Below are 23,415 nucleotides of genomic sequence, written 5' to 3' on the forward strand. Positions count from 1 at the left end.
TTAGGGGAGGGTTTAGCCGCTAGGAATGTTCTTGTCCTATCGCGCACTAGCGACTCATGTGGCGGGCTGGGCGCAGTGCATGCTGACACGGTCGCCAGGTGCACAGCGTTTCCTCCGACACATTGGTGCGGCTGGCTTCCGGGTTAAGTGGGCATTGTGTCAAGAAGCAGTGTGGCTTGGTTGGGTTGTGTTTCGGAGGACACACGGCTCTCGACTTTCGCCTCTCCCGAGTTCGTACGGGTGTTGCAGCAATGAGTCAAGCCTGTAACTACCAATTGGATACCAAGAAATTGGGAAGAAAAAGGGCTAAAAATAACAACAACAAAAAACATTTCTGTATGGACCTCACTTTATGCACAGGGGCATTGTCATGCTGAAACAGGAAAGGGCCTCCCACAAACTGTTGCCACAAAGTTGGAAGCACGGAATCATCTAGAATGTCATTGTGTGCTGTAGCGTTAAGATTTCCCTTCACTGGAACTAAAGGGCCTAGCCCGAAGCATGAAAAACAGCCCCAGACCATTATTCCTCCTTCACCAAACTTTACAGTTGCAACTATGCATTGGGGCAGGCAGCGTTCTCCTGGCATCCGCCAAACCCAGATTCATCCGCCAGACAACCAGATGGTGAAGCGTGATTCATCACTTTAGAGAACATTTCTACTGTTCCAGAGTCCAATGGCGGCAAGCTTTACACCACTCCAGCCGACGCTTGGCATTGCACATGGTGATCTTAGGCTTGTGTGTGGCTGCTCGGCCATGGAAACCCATTTCATGGGTTTGGAACTTGGTAGTGAGTGTTGCAACCGAGGACAGAGGAGTTTTACGCGATACGCTCTTCAGCACTCTGCGTTCCTGTTCTGTGAGCTTGTGTGGCTCACCACTTCGCAGCTGAGCCGTTGTTGCTCCTATAACTTTCCACTTCACAATAACAGCCCTTACAGTTGACCGGGGCAGCTCTAGCAGGGCAAGAATTTGATGAACTGACTTGTTGGAATCCTATGACTGTGCCACGTTAAAAGGCCATTCTATGCAAATGTTTCTCTATGGAGATTGCATGGCTGTGTGCTCGATTTTATACACCTGTCAGCAACGGGTGTGGCTGACATAGCCGAATCCACTAATTTGAAGGGGTTTTGTGTAATATATAGTGTACACAAAAAAGTAGGGGCGTGGATCAGAAAACCACCATCAATCTCATGCAGCGCATCTCATTCGCACATCTCCTTCACATAGAGTTGATCGGGCAGTTGATTGTGGCCTGTGGAATGTTTTCCTGCTCCTCTTCGATGGCTGTGCGAAATTTTGAATATTGGCGGGAAATGGAACACTGTCGTACACGTCAATCCAGAGCATGCCAGACATGCTCAATGGGTGACATGTCTGGTGAGTATGCAGGCCATGGAACAACTAGAACATTTTCAGCTTCCAGGAATTGTGTATGGGGCTGTGCATTATCATGTTGAAACATGAGGTGATGGTGGCGGATGTCAGAAAACCGCTCGCTCACACAACGCCATACACGTGGTCTGCGTTTGTGAGGCCGGTTGGACGTACTGCCAAATTCTATAAAATGACCTTGAAGGTGGCTTTTGGTAGAGATTGGAACATTGAAATATCTGGCAACACCTCTAGTGGACATTCCTGCAGTCAGCAAGCCAATTGCATGCTCCCTCAAAACTTGAGTCATCTGTGGCATTGTGTGATGTGACAAAGCTGCACATTTTATTGTGGCCTTTTATTGGGTTCAACTCATTTGGTAGGTGAACCTAATATTTGGTGTAATCAGTGTATCAGTGGAGGCTGCTGAGGGGAATAAGGCTCATACTAATAACTGGAACAGAGTGAATAAAATGGCATGTATTTGATGCCATTTCACTTATTCCTCTCCAGCCATTACCACGAGCCCATCCTCCCCAATTAAGGTGCCACCAACCTCCTGTGCAGTGTACTTGTATGACTTGACTAGTACTTTTTCTGTTAGACTCTGCAATCATAACCGGTCAACCCTTTAATACGTAACACTGCAGGTTATGCATGACCGATAACTAGCAGTATTTTGTAGTACTACGCCAGAAGGACCTATATTGCCAATTGACATTACAGTGATAATCCCACTACACAATAAATAACTGCAGTATACTTTCACTGGCATTAGTGTGTGTGTGTGTGTGTGTGTGTGTGTGTGTGTGTGTGTGTGTGTGTGTGTGTGTGTGTGTGTGTGTGTGTGTGTGTGTGTGTGTGTGTGTGTGTGTGTGTGTGTGTGGGTGTGTGTGGGTGTGTGTGCGCTTGCCCATGCCAGTGTGTGCATGCGACCACTTGCGTGTGCATGTGAGTGTCCATGTGTGTGCGACTGTGCGTGTGTGTGTGTGTTTACAAGGTGATGAGATGCTTATCAGAGAGAGGGAGAGCGAGTGCTGGCATGTTTATGTAAGAGCCCAGAGCTCTGGATTAAATGTCTTCATGGAATCAAAGAGATGGAAGGGTGGATTTTTATCAAATTCTCAGATTGTGTTTTAATACTGCACTATTTCCCATGATGATTAGTTTTAGTACACAGTGCACAGTACTTCACAGTACGTCCTCATGAAATACTTTCATGTTGATGGCTAAATGTGTGTGTGTGTGTGTGTGTGTGTGTGTGTGTGTGTGTGTGTGTGTGTGTGTGTGTGTGTGTGTGCAATAAAATGCAAATGAATTACTTAAAAGTCATACAATGTGATTTTGTGGATATTTGTTAGTGTGTCTCTCGCAGTTGAAGTGTACCTATCATAAAAATGACAGACCTCTACATGCTTTGTAAGTAGGAAACACTGCCGATTTTTCAGGTTATCAAATACTTCTTCTCCCCACTGTATATCACATAGCAAAAAACAATCCTCGCTTACATATGACATATATCTCATATATTTAAAAAAGAAATGTCACTGTACACTTCGTATAACGATAAAAGCAGCTTATGAGACAAATTTTAATAACAAAATGGAACATCCTATCATTCTCATTTATACTCAGGAAATTGCAGGCTGACAGAGAAACACTGAATACTCTACATTTCCCCAGGTGCCCCTCTCTCTCTCTCTCTCTCTCTAAAAACAATATAATATCAGGACATACAGTTCACAGCTATTTCCAGCTGTGTGGTATCAGTCTGCTGAACTGACGACAAGCCGATAAAGGATGTATGATTATGGTACAGAAAGACACATTAATAAACAATCTTCCCTTTTCATTATTTCGTGTTATATACACTATGGCTCAAAAGTTTTGGGTCACTTAGAAATGTCCTTGTTTCTCATGAAAAGATACATGAAATGAGTTGCAAAATGAATTGGAAACATAGTCAAGATGTTGACAAGGTTATAAATAGTGATTTTTAATTGAAATAATAATTGTGTCCTTCAAACTTAGCTTTTTCGTCATAGAATCATCAATTTGCAACAATTACAGCCCTGCAGACTTTTGGCATTCTAGTTGTCAGTTTGTCGAGGTAATCTGAAGAGATTTCACTCCATGCTTCCTGAAGTACCTCTCACAAGTTGAATTGGCTTGATGGGCACATCTTACATACCATACGGTCAAGCTGCTCCCACAACAGCTCAATAGGGTTGAGATCCGGTGACTGTGCTGGCCACTCCATTATAGACAGAATACCAGCTGACTGCTTCTTCCCTAAATAGTTATTGTATAGTTTGGAGCTGTGCTTTGAGTCGTTGTCTTGTTGTAGGAGGAAATTGGCTCCGCCGTCCACAGGGTATGGCGTTGCAAAATGGAGTGATAGCCTTCATTCTTCAAGATCCCTTTTAAATCAAATCAAATGTATTTATATAGCCCTTCGTACATCAGCTGATATCTCAAAGTGCTGTACAGAAACCCAGCCTAAAACCCCAAACAGCAAGCAATGCAGGTGTTGAAGCACGTTGGCTAGGAAAAACTCCCTAGAAAGGCCAAAACCTAGGCAGAAACCTAGAGAGGAACCAGGCTATGAGGGGTGGCCAGTCCTCTTCTGGCTGTGCCGGGTGGAGATTATAACAGAACATGGCCAAGATGTTCAAATGTTCATAAATGACCAGCATTGTCAAATAATAGGTCTGGGACCGGTAGCACGTCCGGTGAACAGGTCAGGATTCCATAGCCGCAGGCAGAACAGTTGAAACTGGAGCAGCAGTTTTGTACCCTGTACAAATTTCCAACTTTACCACCACCAAAGCACCCCCAGACCATCACATTGCCTCCACCATCCTTGACAGATGGAGTCAAGCACTCCTCCAGCATTTGTTTTGCATCTCACAGATGTTATTCTTTGTGATCCCAACACCTCAAACTTACATTTGTCTGTCCATAACACTTTTTCCAATCTTCCTCTGTCCAGCGTCTGTGTTCTTTATCCCACCTTAATCTTATATTTTTATTGGCCAGTCTGAGATATGGCTTTTTCTTTGCAACTCTGCCTAGAAGGCCAGCATCCCGGAGTCGCCTCTTCACTGTTGACGTTGAGACTGGTGTTTTGTGGGTACTATTTAATGAAGCTACCAGTTGAGGACTTGTGAGGCTTCTGTTTCTCAAACTAGACACTCTAATGTACTTGTCCTCTTGCTCAGTTGTGCACCGGGGTTTCCCACTCCTCTTTCTATTCTGGTTAGAGCCAGTTTGCGCTGTTCTGTGAGTACACAGCGTTGTACGAGATCTTCAGTTCCTTGGCAATTTCTCACATGAAATAGCTTTCATTTCCCAGAACAAGAATAGACTGACGAGTTTCAGAAGGAAGTTATTTGTTTCTGGCCATTTTGAGCCTGTAATCGAACCCACAAATGCTGATGCTCCAGATACTCAACTAGTCTAAAGAAGGCCAGTTTTATTGGGTCTTTAATCAGAACAGTATTCAGCTGTTTTAACATAATTGCAAAAGGCTTTTCTAAGGATCAATTAGCTAATCCAAGTTTATCATTTTAAAAGGCTAACACAATTGGAACACAGGAGTGATGCCACGTTCGTCATAACGAGGAGACCAAGGCGCAGCGTGATTAGAATACATTCTTCTTTATTTACACAAAGGACACTAAACAAACTAACAAAACAACAAAACGAACGTGAAGCTATATTAACTGAGTGCTGACAGGCAACTACACATAGACAATAACCCACGAAATACCCAAGGAATATGGCTACCTAAATATGGTCCCCAATGAGAGACAACAATAAACAGCTGCCTCTGATTAGGAACCAATCTAGGCAACCATAGACATATAAATACCTAGATATACAACAACCCCTAGACAATACAAAAACTACACAAACCACCCTCGTCACATCCTGACCTAACCAAAATAATAAAGAAAACAAAGATAACTAAGGTCAGGGCATGTGATGGTTGCTGATAATGGGCCTCTGTACGCCTATGTAGATATTTCATACAAAAATCTGCCATTTCCAGCTACAATAGTAATTTACAACATTAACAATGTCTACACTGTATTTCTGATCAATTTGATGTTATTTTAATGAACCAAAAAAAAGTGCTTTTTCAAAAACAAGGACGTTTTCTACGTGACCTCAAACGTTTGAACAGTGGTATATATGCCAAACCACCAATCCCTCCTAACAATCTTTCAGTGGGAGACTGCCTGAGGCAATAGCCAGTGAGTAATAGATGTGCGCACAAACACACACACTGGTAACTACTGGTAAGCTCTGCCTTCATTGCTTAGTCCAGATGTCCCAAATCTGCCCACGAATCTGCCTGTTGAGACAGCAGCCTACCAGATGTCCAGTCAGTGTCGTGAGATGGGGGTGTGGAAATGAGAAAAGGCAGGAATAAATGCTTTTGAAAGCTAAGCAAATCGGGAAAAAAATTGAATGAATTTCACTGCATCAAAGAACAACTGCGTTTGCAGCAAAAGCTTGGAATGTTTGAGGGACAGTTCAGAGGGCGAAACGTTGACAACGACTTTCCAAACCACTCGTGAACATTCTAGAAGTTGGTTGTGGTCGTCATCAACATCTCACGAGAACTGATCGTCGGCCACATCATCGGGGTCACTGCAAAGGTTGGACTTGGCTACCGCCGGTTGGTTGCCATGGTTACCATTGTTATCTCCGTTAACACTGGCATTGCCATGGCTGCTGGAGACGGCCTTTTTGAAGCTGTGGTGGCGATGGTTGGGAATGTTGGTCCTGGTGTTCACGCGGGAGAGGGTGCACATGCTGCCCTGGTGACCGGATTGGTGGCGGGTGGTGTTGTTGCGCAGCTCCAGCTCGTCATAGCTGGATACCCGGACGAACGGGCACCAATAGAACACCCGCTTGAAGCCCGCCCGGAACCTTTATCCAAACCACAACCCAAACCAGACAGATGTGAAATATCTGACAATGCATTCATTGTATATTTGAGGGGTGGCTAATGAATTCTAAAGAAGGTACACTGGTAGTTTTCTCATCTGGTCTTATTTATCTAGTCAGTGGTTGCCTAGGTTGTGTTCAGTAGGCACAAAGAAGAAAACATTTTTAAACTGAAAATCTAAATGAGTTATGGGTAAGGCTTAACTTCATCGTATGTTTTAGTGCCTACTGAACAGCACTCAGGTGCTAGATCCTACCTGCTGTTGAGGCAGCAGTAGATGATGGGGTTGTACATGGTGGAGCTCATGGCCAGCCACAGCACTGACAGGTAGACCTGCTGGATGGACTTCCACCTCATCAGAGCCTTGTTGAGGCCCGTCGCGATGAAGTAGACGTGGTACGGCAGCCAGCAGAGGGTGAAAGTCACCACCACAATGATCATCATCTTCACCACCTGGGAGTTAGGAATGGGGATAGTAGGAGGATTGGAGGAATAGAGAGACAGGGAAGGAGGGGGAGACATGGAGGTGGAGAAAGCAATGAGAAAAAGAGAGTAGAGAATAAGAAGAGAGAGAGGAAAAATAAAGTATATTGTCTTTATTCTGTGTAGCTTTGAGACTCGATCAAAAATCAACAGCTGGTCGGCCACCTCATGCCAGGTTTCACAGAGAGCCTGATTCTGAGATGGACAGAATGTGTGATGCTCAATATATTCTCACAAGCGTGGGCACCATGATTGATTCATCATCAGGTTGGCATTTTCATTCCGTCCTGGAAGCCACAGCAATTTAGGATATACTTTTTTCATCACGACAACCCCTTTCAAAAGAGCCATTCACACAACCTCAAAATAGAATTGCTTCATTTGCACATAAATGGTCAGGACAACCATTGGTGGTCCAATGGTCCATACATTGGCGATGGTAGAGCCACAATAGAATTAGGGGCATTCTATAACCTGACAATCTAGAGCCATCACAAAGGAAGCAGCTCACTTCAAAGATCCTGTGAAATTCTTGAACTGATTGTGTCAATTAAAATCCTCCAAGAGCATTACTAAACTTGAAATCAGATCTGCATTCGCAAAACGTTAGCACTTTGTTGCCTTGTATGGAGGAGTTCTGACAAATTTCATCTAATAGAATTTGACTTTTGTTTCTTTACACCGAATATCAAAGCTCAGACACGCCTGAACCATGCAAACTGCTCTTTGTCCATCTTGTCAGTGTGAAGATTTCTGTCCATGTACAGTTGAAGTCGGAAGTTTACATACACCTTAGCCAAATACATTTAAACTCAGTTATTCACAATTCCTGACATTTAATCCTAGTAAAAATTCCCTGTTTTAGGTCCGTTAGGATCACCACTTTATTCTAAGAATGTGAAATGTCAGAATAATAGTGCACAGAGTGATTTATATCAGCTTTTATTTCTTTCATCACATTCCCAGTGGGTCAGAAGTTTACATACACTCAATTAGTATTTGATAGCATTGCCTTTAAATTGTTTAACTTGGGTTAAAGGTTTTGCATAGCCTTCCACAAGCTTCCCACAATAAGTTGGGTGAATTTTGGCACATCCCTCCTGACAGAGCTGGTGTAACTGAGTCAGGTTTGTAGGCCTCGTTGCTCGCACACTCTTTTTCAGTTCTGCCCACTAATTTTCTATAGGATTGAGGTCAGGGCTTTGTGATGGCCACTCCAATACCTTGACTTTGTTGTCCTTAAGCCCTTTTGCCACAACTTTGGAAGTATGCTTGGGGTCATTGTCCATTTGGAAGACCCATTTGCGACCAAGCTTTAACTTCCTGACTGATGTCTTGAGATATATATTATATATATTCAATATATCCACATAATTTTCCTTCCCTCATGATGCCATCTATTTTGTGAAGTGCACCAGTCCCTCCTGTAGCAAAGCACCCCTACAACATGATGCTGCCACCCTTGTGATTCACGGTTGGGATGGTGTTCGTCAGCTTGCAAGCCTCCCACTTTTCCTCCAAACATAACGATGGTCATTATGGCCAAACCGTTCTATTTTTGCTTCATCAGACCAGAAGACATTTCTCTAAAAAGTATGATCTTTGTCCCCATATGCAGTTGCAAACTGTAGTCTGGCTTTTTTTATGGCGATTTTGGAGCAGTGGCTTCTTCCTTGTTGAGCTGCCTTTCAGGTTATGTCGATATAGGACTCGTTTTACTGTGGATATAGGTAATTTTGTACCTGTTCCCTTCAGCACCTTCAGAAGGTCCTTTGATGTTGTTCTGGGATTGATTTGCACTTTTCGCACCAAAGTACGTTGATCTCTAGGAGACAGAACGCATCTCCTTCCTGAGCGGAATGACTGCTGCGTGGTCCCATGATGTTTATACTTGCAAACTATTGTTTGTACAGATGAACGTGGTACCTTCAGGCATTTGGAAATTGCTCCCAAGGATGAACCAGACTTGTGGAGGCCAAAAAATGTTTTTCTGAGATCTTGGCTGATTTCTTTTGAATTTCCCATGATGTCAAGCAAAGAGGCACTGAGTTTGAAGGTAGGCCTTGAAATACATCCACAGGTACACCTCATATTGACTCAAATTATGTCAATTAGCCTATCAGAAGCTTCTAATGCCATGACATAATTATCTGTAATTTTCCAAGCTGTTAAAACTTCTTAGGGCTGAGATCCCGGTAACGGGATCGATATGACAACAGCCAGTGAAAGTGCAGGGCGCCAAATTCAAAACAGAAATCTCACAATACAGGTATCTTATACCATTTTAAAGGTCATCTTGTTGTTAATCCCACCACAGTGTCCGATTTCAAATAGGCTTTACAGCGAAAGCACCACTAACGATTATGTTAGGTCAGAGCCATATCACAGAAAAACACAGCCATTTTTCCAGCCAAAGAGTGGAGTCACAAAAATCTGAAATAGAGATAGAATTAATCACTAACCTTTGATGATCTTCATCAGATGACACTCATAGGACTTCATGTTACACAATACGTTTTGTTCGATAAAGTTCATAATTATATAAAAAAATCTCATATTACATTGGTACGTTATGTTCAGAAGTTCCAAAAACATCTGGTGATTTTGCAGAGAGCCACATCAATTTACAGAAATACTCATTATAAATGTTGATGAAAATACAAGTGTTATACATGGAAATATAGACAAACTTCTCCTTAATGCAACTGCTGTGTCAGATTTCAAAAAAGCTTTACGGAAAAAGCAAACCATGCAATAATCTGAGTACGGCGCTCAGAGAACCAACAAGCCAAAAAGATATCCACCATATTGTGCAGTCAACAGAAGTCAGCAATAACATTATAAATATTCACTTACTGTACCTTTGATGATTTCATCAGAATGCACTCCCAGGAATCCCAGTTCTACAATAAATGTTTGATTTGTTCGATAATGTCCCTCATTTATGTCCAAATAGCTACTTATGTTAGCGCGCTTGGTAAACAAATCAAAACTCACAAAGCGCGTTCACTTAGTTGCAGACGAAATGTCAAAAGGTTCCGTTACAGTCCGTAGAAACATGTCTACCGATGTATAGAATCATTCTTTAGGATGTTTTTAACATAAAACTTCAATAATATTCCAACCAGAGAATTCTTTTGTCTTCAGAAAAGCAAATGGAATGGGAGCTACCTCTCATGTGAATGCGCGTGACCAGCTCGTGACTGCTGGCAGACCTCTGACTCATTCCCCTCTCATTCTGCCCCACTTCACAGTAGAAGCCTCAAACAAGTTTCTAAAGATGGTTGAGATCAAGTGGAAGCCTTAGGAAGTGCAAGAGGACCAATATCCCACTGTATCTTCAATAGGGGCTGAGTTGAAAATCAACCAACCTCAGATTTCCCACTTCCTGGTTGGATTCTTTTCTCAGGTTTTTGCCTGCCATATGAGTTCTGTTATACTCAGACATCATTCAAACAGTTTTAGAAACGTCAGAGTGTTTTCTATCCAAATATACTAATAATATGCATATATTAGCAACTGGGACTGAGGAGCAGGCAGTTTACTCTGGGCACCTCTGGGCACCTTATTCATCCAAGCTACTCAATACTGCCCCCAGCACAGTTAACTTAGTGTATGTAAACTTCTGACCTACTGGAATTGTGATACACTGAATTGTAAGTGAAATAATCAGTCTGTAAACAATTTTCGGAAAAATTACTTGTGTCATGCACAAAGTAGATATTCTAACCGACTTGCCAAAACTATATTTGGTTAATGACTCCAACCTAAGTGTATGTACATTTCTGACTGTATCTTCACTGTTGTGTGCACTATTGTGTTACTACTGTGTCATCACTAAATCAGGTACAGTAGGTCATCTCATGATATAGTCTAATCAACTATACTCACAATGTCATGTGACAAGATGGCTGCCAGCCATAGAGCAATAGTGATTGTGATCTCCAATGAATGGTTAGTCTGTCAGTCAAACAGTCTGAGAATCTCCCCAAAGCCTTTCACATAGATTCCATTCTGTCACTTTTCTCTTTAGATTTAACCTACATTCGCTAAATAAGTTAGCATTTGGAGATGGTGGCCATACAAACAAAACCAGGATTGCTCTTTTTACCTTGTACATAGGCTGCTTACAGGGTAAGGAAACTAATATGTCACTTTGTTATTTGGCTGAACCATCCTTTTAACTCCCAAGTAGAAAATGAATACAAATACAGCAGTACTTCAGCCCCATAAGGTCGGAATTGAATTACCCTTGATGAAGTCAATCTCACTTTGGTGGAGAAGGCTCACAGCTGGTGTTAAGCCCTTCATCACAGACTAAGGATAGTCATACAGAGAACAACAACAACGGCATCTGACGATGAATGATTTTGTCGTGATTGCAGTCTGTTGGGGCACACACGAACACAACTCCATAAAAGGCAACAACAAAAAAACATTTTACGACAGCTGCTTGGGTTAAACAAGTTAGGCTAAATGAATGAATTAGAAGAAGGTGCTCTTTAGAGGGGTTCATAGTTCATGTTTTCATGTATGAAAACATTCCAAAGCACTCTTCGGATACGAAATCAGCATTTACATTCTTTAGCTTTTCTAAAGTGGTTTCACAGCTTTGACAACGGATCACATTGAAAAGAGGGTCAAACTTTATTCATTAACTTCCAACATGAAAAGAATAATCAAGTGATCAATCAAGCTGTCAGTTACCTTGTTTATGAACAATAACAATTAGGATCTTATAATGAAGGATCAACTAGCTCTACCTGCATTATCTTCTGGACGGTTAATAATGTGGCATAAAGCTTATGAAGCGGTGGCATCTCTTTGTATGTACAGTGTGTCTGGGACTCTGGGTCTAATGACGAGCAAACGGTGTCTGGTAGAATTCTCTCCGGAGCTACATAAAGCAGGAGAAAGGGTATTCATGATGCATGACACAGCAGGTCAGCAGGTATTTGACGTGAGAGCACTGGTGGTCTGCCCGAAGCCGTCACAGCATGGGTAAATTGAGTTTGGTGGGAACAGATCGCTGACCTCATGAACAACTACTTTTAAACTAACCGCCGAGTAGGACCTGGCGGTTTGACAATGGGTGACATGCAGCCTAATTAACCTCTCTCAGCACTCTTCTAGCTAAGGTTAAAAGGGTTTGGCAGGGACGTTAATGGCAAATCCAGCAACAGGCTTATGAAAATGATCAGACATTTAGCAGGCACTTTTATCCTAAATGACTTCTAGTCTGTATTTATGGCCCATTCAAACCCACTGAGTAATTGGAACGGTGTATAAGTGCGAGGTTAACTAACCCTCCATCCACTGCGTTGCTCAAACTAAATCAAATGAAATCAAGTTTATGTGAGATGCATTTCACACAAAAAACCATCAACAACAACAACAACAACAAAAACTATAAAACAAACCAGTTCTGAAATAAGAGCAAGTAACAACACCAAACATGTGCTGGTGCCCAGATCAAATGTCAGGCAGGATCACAGGGGTACATCCCTGGTTGAAACTGTAAATTATTATGGTTTCATGGCCTCAGCCATCTGTCCAAAACAAAGAACTAGGTGTGCTGATCCCCCCGTAATCTGAGTGTAATCCTCATGAATAAAACAATAACAACCCTGAAATATAGACTGGGTTTCCTCACAGGGTGTCCTTGAATAATCCCATATCCCAATTATTCCCCTATCTAGTAGATGTGTCATATTGGCCACTGCCTTTCTATAATCTATGCTCCTGTAATGTTAAACCCACATCTGGCCTAATAGATGTTAGTCATACGGGTTCAAATGACCTGAATCCTTATGGATAACTGTGGGGACCAGGGTCAGCATGTATCAAGCATTTCAGAATAGAAGTGCTGATTTATGACCAGTTTAGCTTTTTAGATCACAATGAATGAGGTAACATGGACAGGGGGAACCTGATCCTAGATCAGCACTCCAACTCTGAGACATTTAAGACATACGGCGCCTGGACTCCAAGCAGAGATGAATGAAGAGATAGACTGTGTCCAGTTAATAGAATGCATTTTCATCTCTAAAGAGGAGACAAATCTCTGTTGTTTCCCTGCGTAACGTTGGATTACCTGATGGGTAGCCAAATCCAGTGGGGAATACAGAGAGATCATTGTCTCATGATTGTGCCAGTTAAAGTGAATGGCTGAATCTACTGAATTCAATTAATGGTTGACGCGTTGGTTTACAAATGGAATACACATACTTTACCAATTGACCTTATGTGTATAATGGAGTTGTACTTTTGCATTACCTTCCTCTTGGCTGTGAGCTGGCTGTGGTAGTTGTCTGATGCTTCCCCTGGGATCTCTCCTCCCCACAGCGTCACCCCCACAATGGTGTAGGTGATACCCATCACCACTAGGGGCAGCACATACACCAGCACCGTCACAATGATATGATACCTGTATGCCAGAGAAGAATAAATAGCTCTAAGAGGAAGGAAAAGCAGAGCATTCCTGTGAATGTAATGGAAAACATGGTAATTTAGCAAATTATAGTTAATCTATTTCACATTCATATTCATTAGTCTAGTTTGCTCTCCTCCTTAACTAGTCTGCACTGGTTGTGACAGGAGAGCAGATACCTGATAAATAGATAGAGATCAATCTATCTATCTAACTAATCTCATTATCCTGTGTGTAGTAAATTCCCATACTCATACGGACTGACTTTCCAATTACCCAATCGCCACCCAGTTCTTCCTCCAGAAGCAGGACACTCACCTTAACTTAACTCACCTGTATGCAATCAATGTGGCAACCTTTGAACTTTGAACAAACCTTCAGTTAATTCCAGTTTTTGTTGATGCAAACAATTATTCAAGGATGTGTTTATTCAAAGTACACTGAACAAAAAATACATACTCAACATGCAACAATTTAAAATATTTTACTGAGTTACATACAAGGAAATCATTCAAATTAAATCAATTAATTAGGCCCTAATTGCACATGACTGGTAATACAGATATGCATCTGTTGGTGGCCACAGATACATGTATCTTTAAAAAACGTTGGGGGCGTGGGTCAGAAAACCAATCAGTATCTGGTGTGACCACCATTTGCCTCATGCAGCGCGGCACATGTCCTTCGCATAGAGTTGGTCAGGCTGTTGATTGTGGCCTATGGAATGTTTTTCCGCTTCTCTTCAATGGTTTTGCGAAATTGCTAGATATTGGTGGGAACTGGGACACGCTCGTACATGTCAATCCAGAGCATCCCAAACGCTCAATGGGTGACATGTCTGGTGAGTATGCAGGCCATGGAAGAACTGGGAAATGTTCAGCTTCCAGGAATTGTTTACAGATCCTGCTGAATCATGAGGTGATGGCAGCGGATGAATGGCTCGACAATGGGCCTCAGGATCTCGTCTTGGTATCTCTGTGCATTCAAATTGCCATTGACAAAATGCAATTGTGTTTTGTCCGTAGCTTATGCCTGCCCATACTATAACCCAACCGCCACCATGGGGCACTCTGTTCACAACATTGACATCAGCAAACTGTTCCCCCACACGATGCCATACACTCTGTCTTCCATCTGCAGTTGAAACCGGATTCATGCGCGAAGAGAACACTTCTCCAGCGTGCCAGTGGCCATCGAAGGTGAGCATTTGCCCACTGAAGTCGGTTAGGACGCCACAGTCAGGTCAAGACCCTGGTGAGGATGACGAGCACGGTTTCTGACAGTTTATGCAGAAATTCTTCCGTTTCATTAGCTGTCCAAGTGGCCGGTCTCAGATGATCCCACAGGTGAAGAAGACGGATGTGCAGGTCCTGGGCTGGCGTGGTTGCACATGGTCTGCGGTTCTGAGGCCGGTTGGATGTACTGCCAAATTCTCTAAAACGACGTTGGGCATACATACTGCCAAATTCTCTAAAATGATGTTGGGAGGTGGCTTATGGTAGAGAAATTAACATTTAATTATCTGGCAACAGCTCTGGTGGACATTTCTGCAGTCAGCATGCCAATTATCGACTCTCTCAAAACTTGACACATCTGTGGCATTGTGCTGTGTGACAAAACTGCACATTTTAGAGTGGCATTTTATTGTCCTCAGCACAAGGTGCACCTGTGTAATGATCATGCTATTTAATCAGCTTATTGAAATGCCACGCCTGTCAGGTGGATGGATTATCTTGGCAAAGTAGAAGTTGTGACAAACAGGGATGGCGCCGGAGCGTGCCGGATGGGATGGCGGCCAAATGATTGGCTCTTAACCAACCATGCTATTTTGTTTGTTTTTTTGCGTTGTTCGTAACTTGTTTTGTACATAATGTTGCTGCTACCATCTCATATGACCGAAAATAGCTTCTGCACATCAGAACTGCGATTACTCACCTTAGATTAGATTTAGAGTTTTTCTTCAATGAGACAGACGGGAGGGATTTACTACACACACCCAACCAGGCCCAAATCCCCGTCAATCGCTGGAGAAGGAAACTGAGATTTTGCGGAAAAAGATCAGGGTGCCTTGTGAGGATCAGGTGACGAGTGGCTAATCTTCCCTTGCCTTCCGTCCTGCTAGCTAACATTCAATCGCTGGAAAAACAATGGGACAAACTGAAAGCACGTAAATCCTACCAACGGGACATTAAAACTATAATATCTTATGTTTCACTGAGTCGTGGCTGAACGATGACATTAAGAACATACAGTTGGCGGGTTATACACTCTATCGGCAGGATAGAACAGCAGCCTGGTAAGACACGGGGCGGGGGCCTATGCATATATGTAAACAACAGCTGGCGCACGATATCTAAGGATGTCTAGGTTTTGCTTGCCTGAGTTAGTGTGGTCTACAGCTTATCATGAGATACTCTATCTACCTAGAGAGTTTTCATCTGTATTTTTCGTAGCTGTCTACATACAGTGCGTTGCGAAAGTATTCGGCCCCCTTGAACTTTGCGACCTTTTGCCACATTTCAGGCTTCAAACATAAAGATATAACACTGTATTTTTTTGTGAAGAATCAACAATAAGTGGGACACAATCATGAAGTGGAACGACATTTATTGGATATTTCAAACTTTTTTAACAAATCATGAACTGAAAAATTAGCCGTGCAAAATTATTCAGCCCCTTTACTTTCAGTGCAGCAAACTCTCTCCAGAAGTTCAGTGAGGATCTCTGAATGATCCATTGTTGACCTAAATGACTAATGATCATAAATACAATCCACCTGTGTGTAATCAAGTCTCCGTATAAATGCACCTGCACTGTGATAGTCTCAGAGGTCCGTTAAAAGCGCATAGAACATCATGAAGAACAAGGAACACACCAGGCAGGTCCGAGATACTGTTGTGAAGAAGTTTAAAGCCGGATTTGGATACAAAAAGATTTCCCAAGCTTGAAACATCCCAAGGAGCACTGTGCAAGCGATAATATTGAAATGGAAGGAGTATCAGACCACTGCAAATCTACCAAGACCTGGCCGTCCCTCTAAACTTTCAGCTCATACAAGGAGAAGACTGATCAGAGACGCAGCCAAGAGGCCCATGATCACTCTGGATGAACTGCAGATATCTACAGCTGAGGTGGGAGACTCTGTCCATAGGACAACAATCAGTTGTATATTGCACAAATCTGGCCTTTATGGAAGAGTGGCAAGAAAGCCATTTCTTAAAGATATCCATAAAAAGTGTTGTTTAAAGTTTGCCACAAGCCACCTGGGAGACACACCAAACATGTGGAAGAAGGTGCTCTGGGCAGATGAAACCAAAATTGAACTTTTTGGCAACAATGCAAAACGTTATGTTTGGCGTAAAAGCAACACAGCTGAACACACCATCCCCACTGTCAAACATGGTGGTGGCAGCATCATGGTTTGGGCCTGCTTTTCTTCTGCAGGGACAGGGAAGATGGTTAAAATTGATGGGAAGATGGATGGAGCCAAATACTGGACCATTCTGGAAGAAAACCTGATGGAGTCTGCAAAAGACCTGAGACTGGGACGGAGATTTGTCTTCCAACAAGACAATGATCCAAAACATAAAGCAAAATCTACAATGGAATGGTTCAATAATAAACATATCCAGGTGTTAGAATGGCCAAGTCAAAGTCCAGACCTGAATCCAATCGAGAATCTGTGGAAAGAACTGAAAACTGCTGTTCACAAATGCTCTCCATCCAACCTCACTGAGCTCGAGCTGTTTTGCAAGGAGGAATGGGAAAAAATGTCAGTCTCTCGATGTGCAAAACTGATAGAGACATACCCCAAGCGACTTACAGCTGTAATCGCAGCAAAAGGTGGCACTACAAAGTATTAACTTAAGGGGGCTGAATAATTTTGCACGCCCAATTTTTCAGTTTTTGATTTGTTAAAAAAGTTTGAAATATCCAATAAATGTCGTTCCACTTCATGATTGTGTCCCACTTGTTGTTGATTCTTCACAAAAAAATACAGTTTTATATCTTTATGTTTGAAGCCTGAAATGTGGCAAAAGGTCGCAAAGTTCAAGGGGGCCGAATACTTTCGCAAGGCACTGTACCACCACAGACCGATGCTGGCACTAAAACCACACTCAGTGAGCTGTATACCGCCATAAGCAAACAGGAAAACGCTCATCCAGAGGCGGCGCTCCTAGTGGCCGGGGACTTTAATGCAAGGAAACTTAAATCAGTTTTACCTAATTTCGATCAGAATGTTAAATGTGCAACCAGAGGGAAAACATTTTTAGACCACATTTACTCCACACACAGAGACGTGTACAAAGCTCTCCCTCGCACTTCATTTGGCAAATCTGACCATAATTCTATCCTCCTGCTTACAAGCAAAAATTGAAGCAGGAAGCACCAGTGACTCGCGTTTATACAAATGTGGTCAGATGAACCAGATGCTAAACTACAGGACTGTTTTGCTAGCACAGACTGGAATATGTTCCAGGATTCTTCCACATTGAGGAGTACACGATATCAGTCACTGGCTTTATCAATAAGTGCATGGAGGACGTAGTTCCCACAGTGACCGAACATACCTACCTAAACCAGAAGCTATGGATTACAGGTTAAGGGCTTGTAAGTAAGCATTTCACTGTTGTATTCGGCGTATGTGACAAATGATTTGATTTGATTCTTATTTTTTTTATATAAATAAGTGTTTTGTGCATATGGAACATTTCTGGGAACTTTTATTTCAGCTCATGAAACATTGGACAAACAGTTTACATGTTGCGTTTATATTTTTGCTCAGTAAAGGTTTGTGCTCCTTTATAGTTGTCACGACTTCTGCCGATGTTGGTCCCTCTCCTTGTTCGGGCGGCGTTCGACGTCACCGGTTTTCTAGTCACCACCGATCCATGTTTCATTTTTCATTTGTTTTGTCTGCATTGTACACACCTGGTTTCCATTCCATAATTATTGTCCCCTATTTAACCCTCTGGGTTCCCCCTTGGTTTTGTGCGTGTTTGTTCATGTTACGTTGTCTCGTATATGTGAACTGGTATTTTGTCTCCTTCTTCGAATGTTGTTATGAGTAAAGTTACGGTATTTACTCATCTCTGTGTCCTGCGCCTGACTCCGCCTTACCTGCATCACCTAGACTCTTAACAATAGCGTAGCTTTGATTTGAGCCCATTTGATGTGTTTTTCTATGTGCCATTATTCATAGTATTATTTGTTGGTTTCTAAGTAGGTTTGTTTGTGTAGATATTGATTATGTTACTTAGATATTTTTTCATATTGTAGTTACTATTGAGTTTTGAGTATATTTGGATGTATTTGCTTTTGACTAGTGCCTGCATAATTGGCCACGTTAATTGCCTTACAATGCTGTTTCTGGAGAGCTACCCTCCTGTAGGTTTTCAATCAAGTTGTAACTAACCTGATTCATTTTATCAACCAGCTAATTATTCAAATTAGGTGCGTTGGATTAGGGTTGGAACGAAAATCTACGGGACGGTAGCTCTCCAGGAATTAGGGAAAGAGCCCTGCCTTACATTGACATGTAAGGTGATTCTATTGTTGATTCCTAGAGAGAAGCATACTTATCCTAGCAACATTCTTTAATCTATTAATAAACGGGGAATTAGCCCTTTTGAAGTGTATCTCCACCTCCCAGTGTTCTATTTGATACACCACCACGGTAGTCCAAACCACCAGCAGCAAGGTGAACACCTTATACAGTTTCATTACCAATCAACCCAAAACTGTTTTCAGATCAGTGAAGATGAATAAGAGGAGGTGAGTCAAGGTAGCCACTTTAGACTATTGAGATGCACCCGGAGTGTCTCACTCACATGAAGGAGTCATCCGAGGGCCGGGGCCAGGCCACGTAGCATATGGTCCGGCGGGGCAGGATACGGATGGTGGAGTTGAAGCAGAGGGGGAAGGCCAGCACCACGGCCAGCGCCCAGATACACACGATCACCACCTTGGTAGCTGTAGCTGACAGCCGTGGTTTCAGCGGGTGGATGATGGCCATGTACCTGCAGGGATGTCAAATCAAATGAAATCAATCTTTATTTAATAGCACATTTCAGACATGAATGTGACGCAATGTGCTTCACAGGAGAAAAAAAACATAAATAAAAAAACAATAAGTAGAAAGATAAATATTTACTACACAAACAAACATAAGAGTATAAAAAACTAAAGAACAATTAAAACTGAAAGTCTAAAAAAAGCACCCTTTTTTTAACTAGGCAAGAACAAATTCTTATTTTCAATGACGGCCTAGGAACAGTGGGTTAACTGCCTGTTCAGGGGCAGAACGACAGATTTGTACCTTGTCAGCTCAGGGGTTTGAACTTGCAACCTTCCGGTTACTTGTTCAACACTCTTACCACTAGGCTACGCTGCCACCCCTAAGGAAAAGCAAAACTAAAAAAGGTGTGTTGTAAGATATATTTTTAAATATGTCCACAGTTTCGGCTCCTCTCAGGTTGTCTGGCAGACATTTCCAGAGGCTGGGGTAGTAGTAACTAAAGGCTGCCTCTCCATGCCTCTTGGTCCTAGGCTTTGGGATAGTTAAAAGGCCAGTGCCAGAGGACCTGAGGGACCTCCTGGGTACATAACTCAAAAGCATGTCTGACATGTATTGGGGTGCACAATTGTGGATTGATTTGAAAACCAATCGAATCTTAAAATGTATTCTTAAACGCACAGATAGCCAGCGCAGAGACTTTAAAACATGTGTAATGTGTGCTCTTTGTCTGGCCATGTTGCTGCAGTCTGTATGTTTTGCAGTTGGCCAATGTCTTTCTTGGGTAGACCAGACAGGAGAGCATTACAGTAGTAAAGCCTGCTGTAATAAAAGCATGGGTGAGTCTCTCTGTATCAGCCTGAGATAGAAATGGCCGCAACTTGGCAATGTTCCTCAGGTGGTAAAAGCTATTTTGGTCACATTCCTAATGTGTGAATCGAAATTGAGTTCAGAATCTAAAATGACACCTACGTTTTTTAGCTAGTGTTTTTTTATCTTATTTGACAGTGAATTAAAATATTAATATTAAAATATGAATTAAATATATATAGATTCTGTGTGCATTGGCTCCAATTATAAGTACCTCGGTCTTGTCTTGATTTAGCTGAAGGAAGTTGTGAGCCTTCCAAGTATTTAAATCACTAATACAGTCTAATAATTTATCTGTGGGGCTAAAAATGCTCTGTTGACACAGAAATGTAAAGCTGTGTATTGTTTGTGTAATTGTGGAAATCAATGTTGTGCGTTCTGATAACAGTACTGAACCCAAAATCGAACCTTGTGAACCTTGTGGAATGCCACATAGGATATGACATTTGACTCTCGACTAGGTCCTAAACCAATTTAGAACTAGAGGGAAGAGACCAACCCACCTCTGCAGTCTGTCCAAAAGGACAACATCATGCAGCACTTAAATCAAAGAGTACATGGAAAGAGAGCTGTTCAGCATCTCTGTTGGCTCTAAGATCATTTAACACTTTAACTTAGGCTGTCCCTGTGCTTTAGCGGGCAAGACAACAATATTGGATTTTTTTTTTCAAAAATAAATAAGCTGTTTAAAAAAAACAATTTCTGGAAGGTTGGAGATTGCTAAGAGCTGGAGAATCTAGATTACATTTCTTCAGAAGGGGTTTCACCATGGCAGTTGTTAGTGGAGTGGGGAAAGTGCCTGTGAAATAGGGAGTGATTAACCATGTAAAATAACTCCATAGTGCCTTTGCGTGGTAAGCTAGGGCACATACCATCACACTTCTCATCAGGTCTTGCTTGACTGATACCCAGCCTAATGTTTATTATCTTATCTCTGAAATATGCCACAAACTCATCACATTTAGATGTGGAGGAAAGTTCATATAGGTTTATGGGGGTAGGATTTATCCGGCCATCAATGTTCGAGAATAGCACTAGCACTATTGAATTATTCTGATTATTAGTGATAAAGTTAGAGAAATAAGCCTGTCTAGCATTTCTAATTGCCTTGTTATATATGCCAAGTTTCTCTCTCAGAATATCATAATGGACCTGCATCTTTGACTTTCTCCACTTCCGCTCTGCGTTTCTGCAATTCATCTTTAGTCTATTTGTTTCCTCACTCATCCAAGGAGCTCTCCATTTGGATGTGGCCTTTTTCAACCTTACTGGAGCTATGGCATCAACGGTAGCCCTTAATTTGCTATTAAGGTAATCGACTAAATCAGCACAAGAGGAAGGCAGAATAGGTGATGGTGTATTGTTCATACACTTAATAACATTTGTAGCAACTTCAGAGCTAAGATAGCGTTTCTTAAAAATGCATTCAGTGTAACCTAGAGTTTGGCCGCAGTTAAGGGTGGGCCCAGTCACACGTTGGATAAAGTTCATAGGGCTCAAAAGATTAATCAATTCAATGGCCTTGGTGTCAGTTTCTTTGTCAACATGAATATTAAAATCGCCCAACACAATGATTTGTATCAAAGTTCTCAAGAACAACAGTCAATTGTTTTGAGAAATCAGTCAAAAAAAAAAGTGGGGCAGTGCTTTGGTGGCCTAAACAGGGTTATAGCCAGCACTGGTGACTGACATTTAAACAGTAAAGCATATTGAAATTATATGTCCTTACAGATGAGAGCATTTGTAAAAATGGAGGCTGCCCCCCCCCCCCCCCCCCCCCCCAGCTGTAGTCCAGGGGGAGGCTTCAACAAGAGCGGCACTACAGTCTGAAGACTGCCATGTTTCAGTGAAAAAGATGCAATCAACTTTGCGCCCAGTAATGAGTGTGGGCCACTCTGCCCCTGGGGCATCTGCCTCGAGGTAACCAATAGAATAACAACCAAATTATTAACATTACAACCATGTTTTTCTCCAGTCTATCAGAATAGAAGACATGACAATTTGTATGAACTCACTAAAAGTCAAACTCACTACAGCAGGCTTCACGGTCCACCCCTCCTTCACCCGGTCCCAGCGGGATTCGGCTCGCACTCCCGAGGGAGTATGATGGGACGGCTGCCAGATGCCAGGGGTTACTACTCCAGCTGGAGCTCTACCTGGAGACCGTCCACCCTGCTCCTTCGGGACGTGAGAGCATGTCCGCCCTCATCTCCTGCCTCTCAGGCAAAGCCCTGGAGTGGGCCAACGCCGTATGGAGTGAGGGAGAATCGGCGTTGGACCATTACGCAGAGTTCACTCGCCACTTTCGGGCAGTTTTCGACCACCCACCTGAGGGTCGAGCGGCAGGTGAACGTCTGTTCCACCTGAGGCAGGGGACGAGGAGCAGGCAGGATTTCGCTTTGGACTTCCGGACCATGGCCGCCAGCGCGGGGTGGAATGACAGGGCCCTGATCGATCACTACCGGTGAAGTCTGTGCGAGGAAGTCTGTCGGGAGTTGCCCTGCCGAGACACCCCCCTCACGTTGGACCAGCTGGTGGACCTGTCCATCCGGCTGGACAAACTGCTGGCCACCCGTGGACATCCGGATCGGGGTCCGTCAGTTCCATCCCCCTGCACCTCCGATCCGACGCCCATGGAGCTGGAAGGTGCTGCGCTTAGGGCGATCGGAGGAGGGGTCATTCCCTGCACCATCTGTGGCCGTTGAGAGAAGCCTGCTGGTCGGTGTTGGGGGGGTTCCTCATCGACGGGGGGATTGTGCAATAAATCTCCTGGTAGACGCAGCACTTCCCAGGAGTCACGTGTATCCCCTGTCACAGGAGGAGACGGCGGTTATGGAAACATATGTATCTGAATCCCTGGGGCAGGGATACATTCGGCTCTCCATTTCACCTGCCTCCTCAAGTTTATTTTTTGTGAAGAAGAAGGATAGGGGTCTGTGCCCGTGTATTGACTATCGAGGTCTCAATCAGATCACTGTGAGGTACAGCTACCCGCTGCCTCTCATCGCCTGTGCGATCGAGTCAATGCACGGGGCGCGCTTCTTTACAAATTGGATCTCAGGAGTGCTTACAAGCTGGTGGCTATCCGGGAGGGGGACGAGTGGAAGACGGCATTTGGTACCACCTCAGGGAACTATGAGTACCTCGTCATGCCGTACGGGTTGATGAATGCTCCATCAGTCTTCCAGGCCTTTGTTGACAAGATTTTCCGGGACCTGCATGGGCAGGGTGTAGTGGTGTTTATCAATGACATTCTGATATACTCCGCTACAGGCAC

The 23,415-nt window shown here is 43.0% G+C and overlaps 1 protein-coding gene across 1 annotated transcript; it reads right to left on the bottom strand.

Moving 5' to 3' along the window:
* Positions 1-5,433: 5,433 nt before the first annotated feature.
* Positions 5,434-22,720, bottom strand: LOC110497469 (neuromedin-K receptor-like). The gene is made up of 5 exons (XM_036955483.1): positions 22,467-22,720; positions 19,084-19,272; positions 13,099-13,249; positions 6,596-6,792; positions 5,434-6,320 (listed from the first exon to the last, which is right to left on the bottom strand). The coding sequence occupies exons 1-5, from the start codon at positions 22,718-22,720 to the stop codon at positions 6,002-6,004; spliced, it is 1,110 nt and encodes a 369-aa protein (XP_036811378.1). The 3' UTR covers positions 5,434-6,001.
* Positions 22,721-23,415: the final 695 nt, after the last annotated feature.

Source organism: Oncorhynchus mykiss, chromosome 19 (genome assembly GCF_013265735.2).
Source record: "Oncorhynchus mykiss isolate Arlee chromosome 19, USDA_OmykA_1.1, whole genome shotgun sequence".
NCBI classification, from domain to species: domain Eukaryota; kingdom Metazoa; phylum Chordata; class Actinopteri; order Salmoniformes; family Salmonidae; genus Oncorhynchus; species Oncorhynchus mykiss.

Excerpts from the sequence above, each read along its gene's own strand:
- LOC110497469 (XM_036955483.1), bottom strand. The coding sequence starts at position 22,720 with ATGTCCACGGGTGGCCAGCAGTTTGTCCAGCCGGATGGACAGGTCCAC. Across the intron at positions 13,250-19,083 it reads CCCTCGGATGACTCCTTCAT|GTATCATATCATTGTGACGG; the intron begins GTGAGTGAGACA and ends TCTGGCATACAG. Across the intron at positions 6,793-13,098 it reads AGCTCACAGCCAAGAGGAAG|GTGGTGAAGATGATGATCAT; the intron begins GTAATGCAAAAG and ends CCTAACTCCCAG.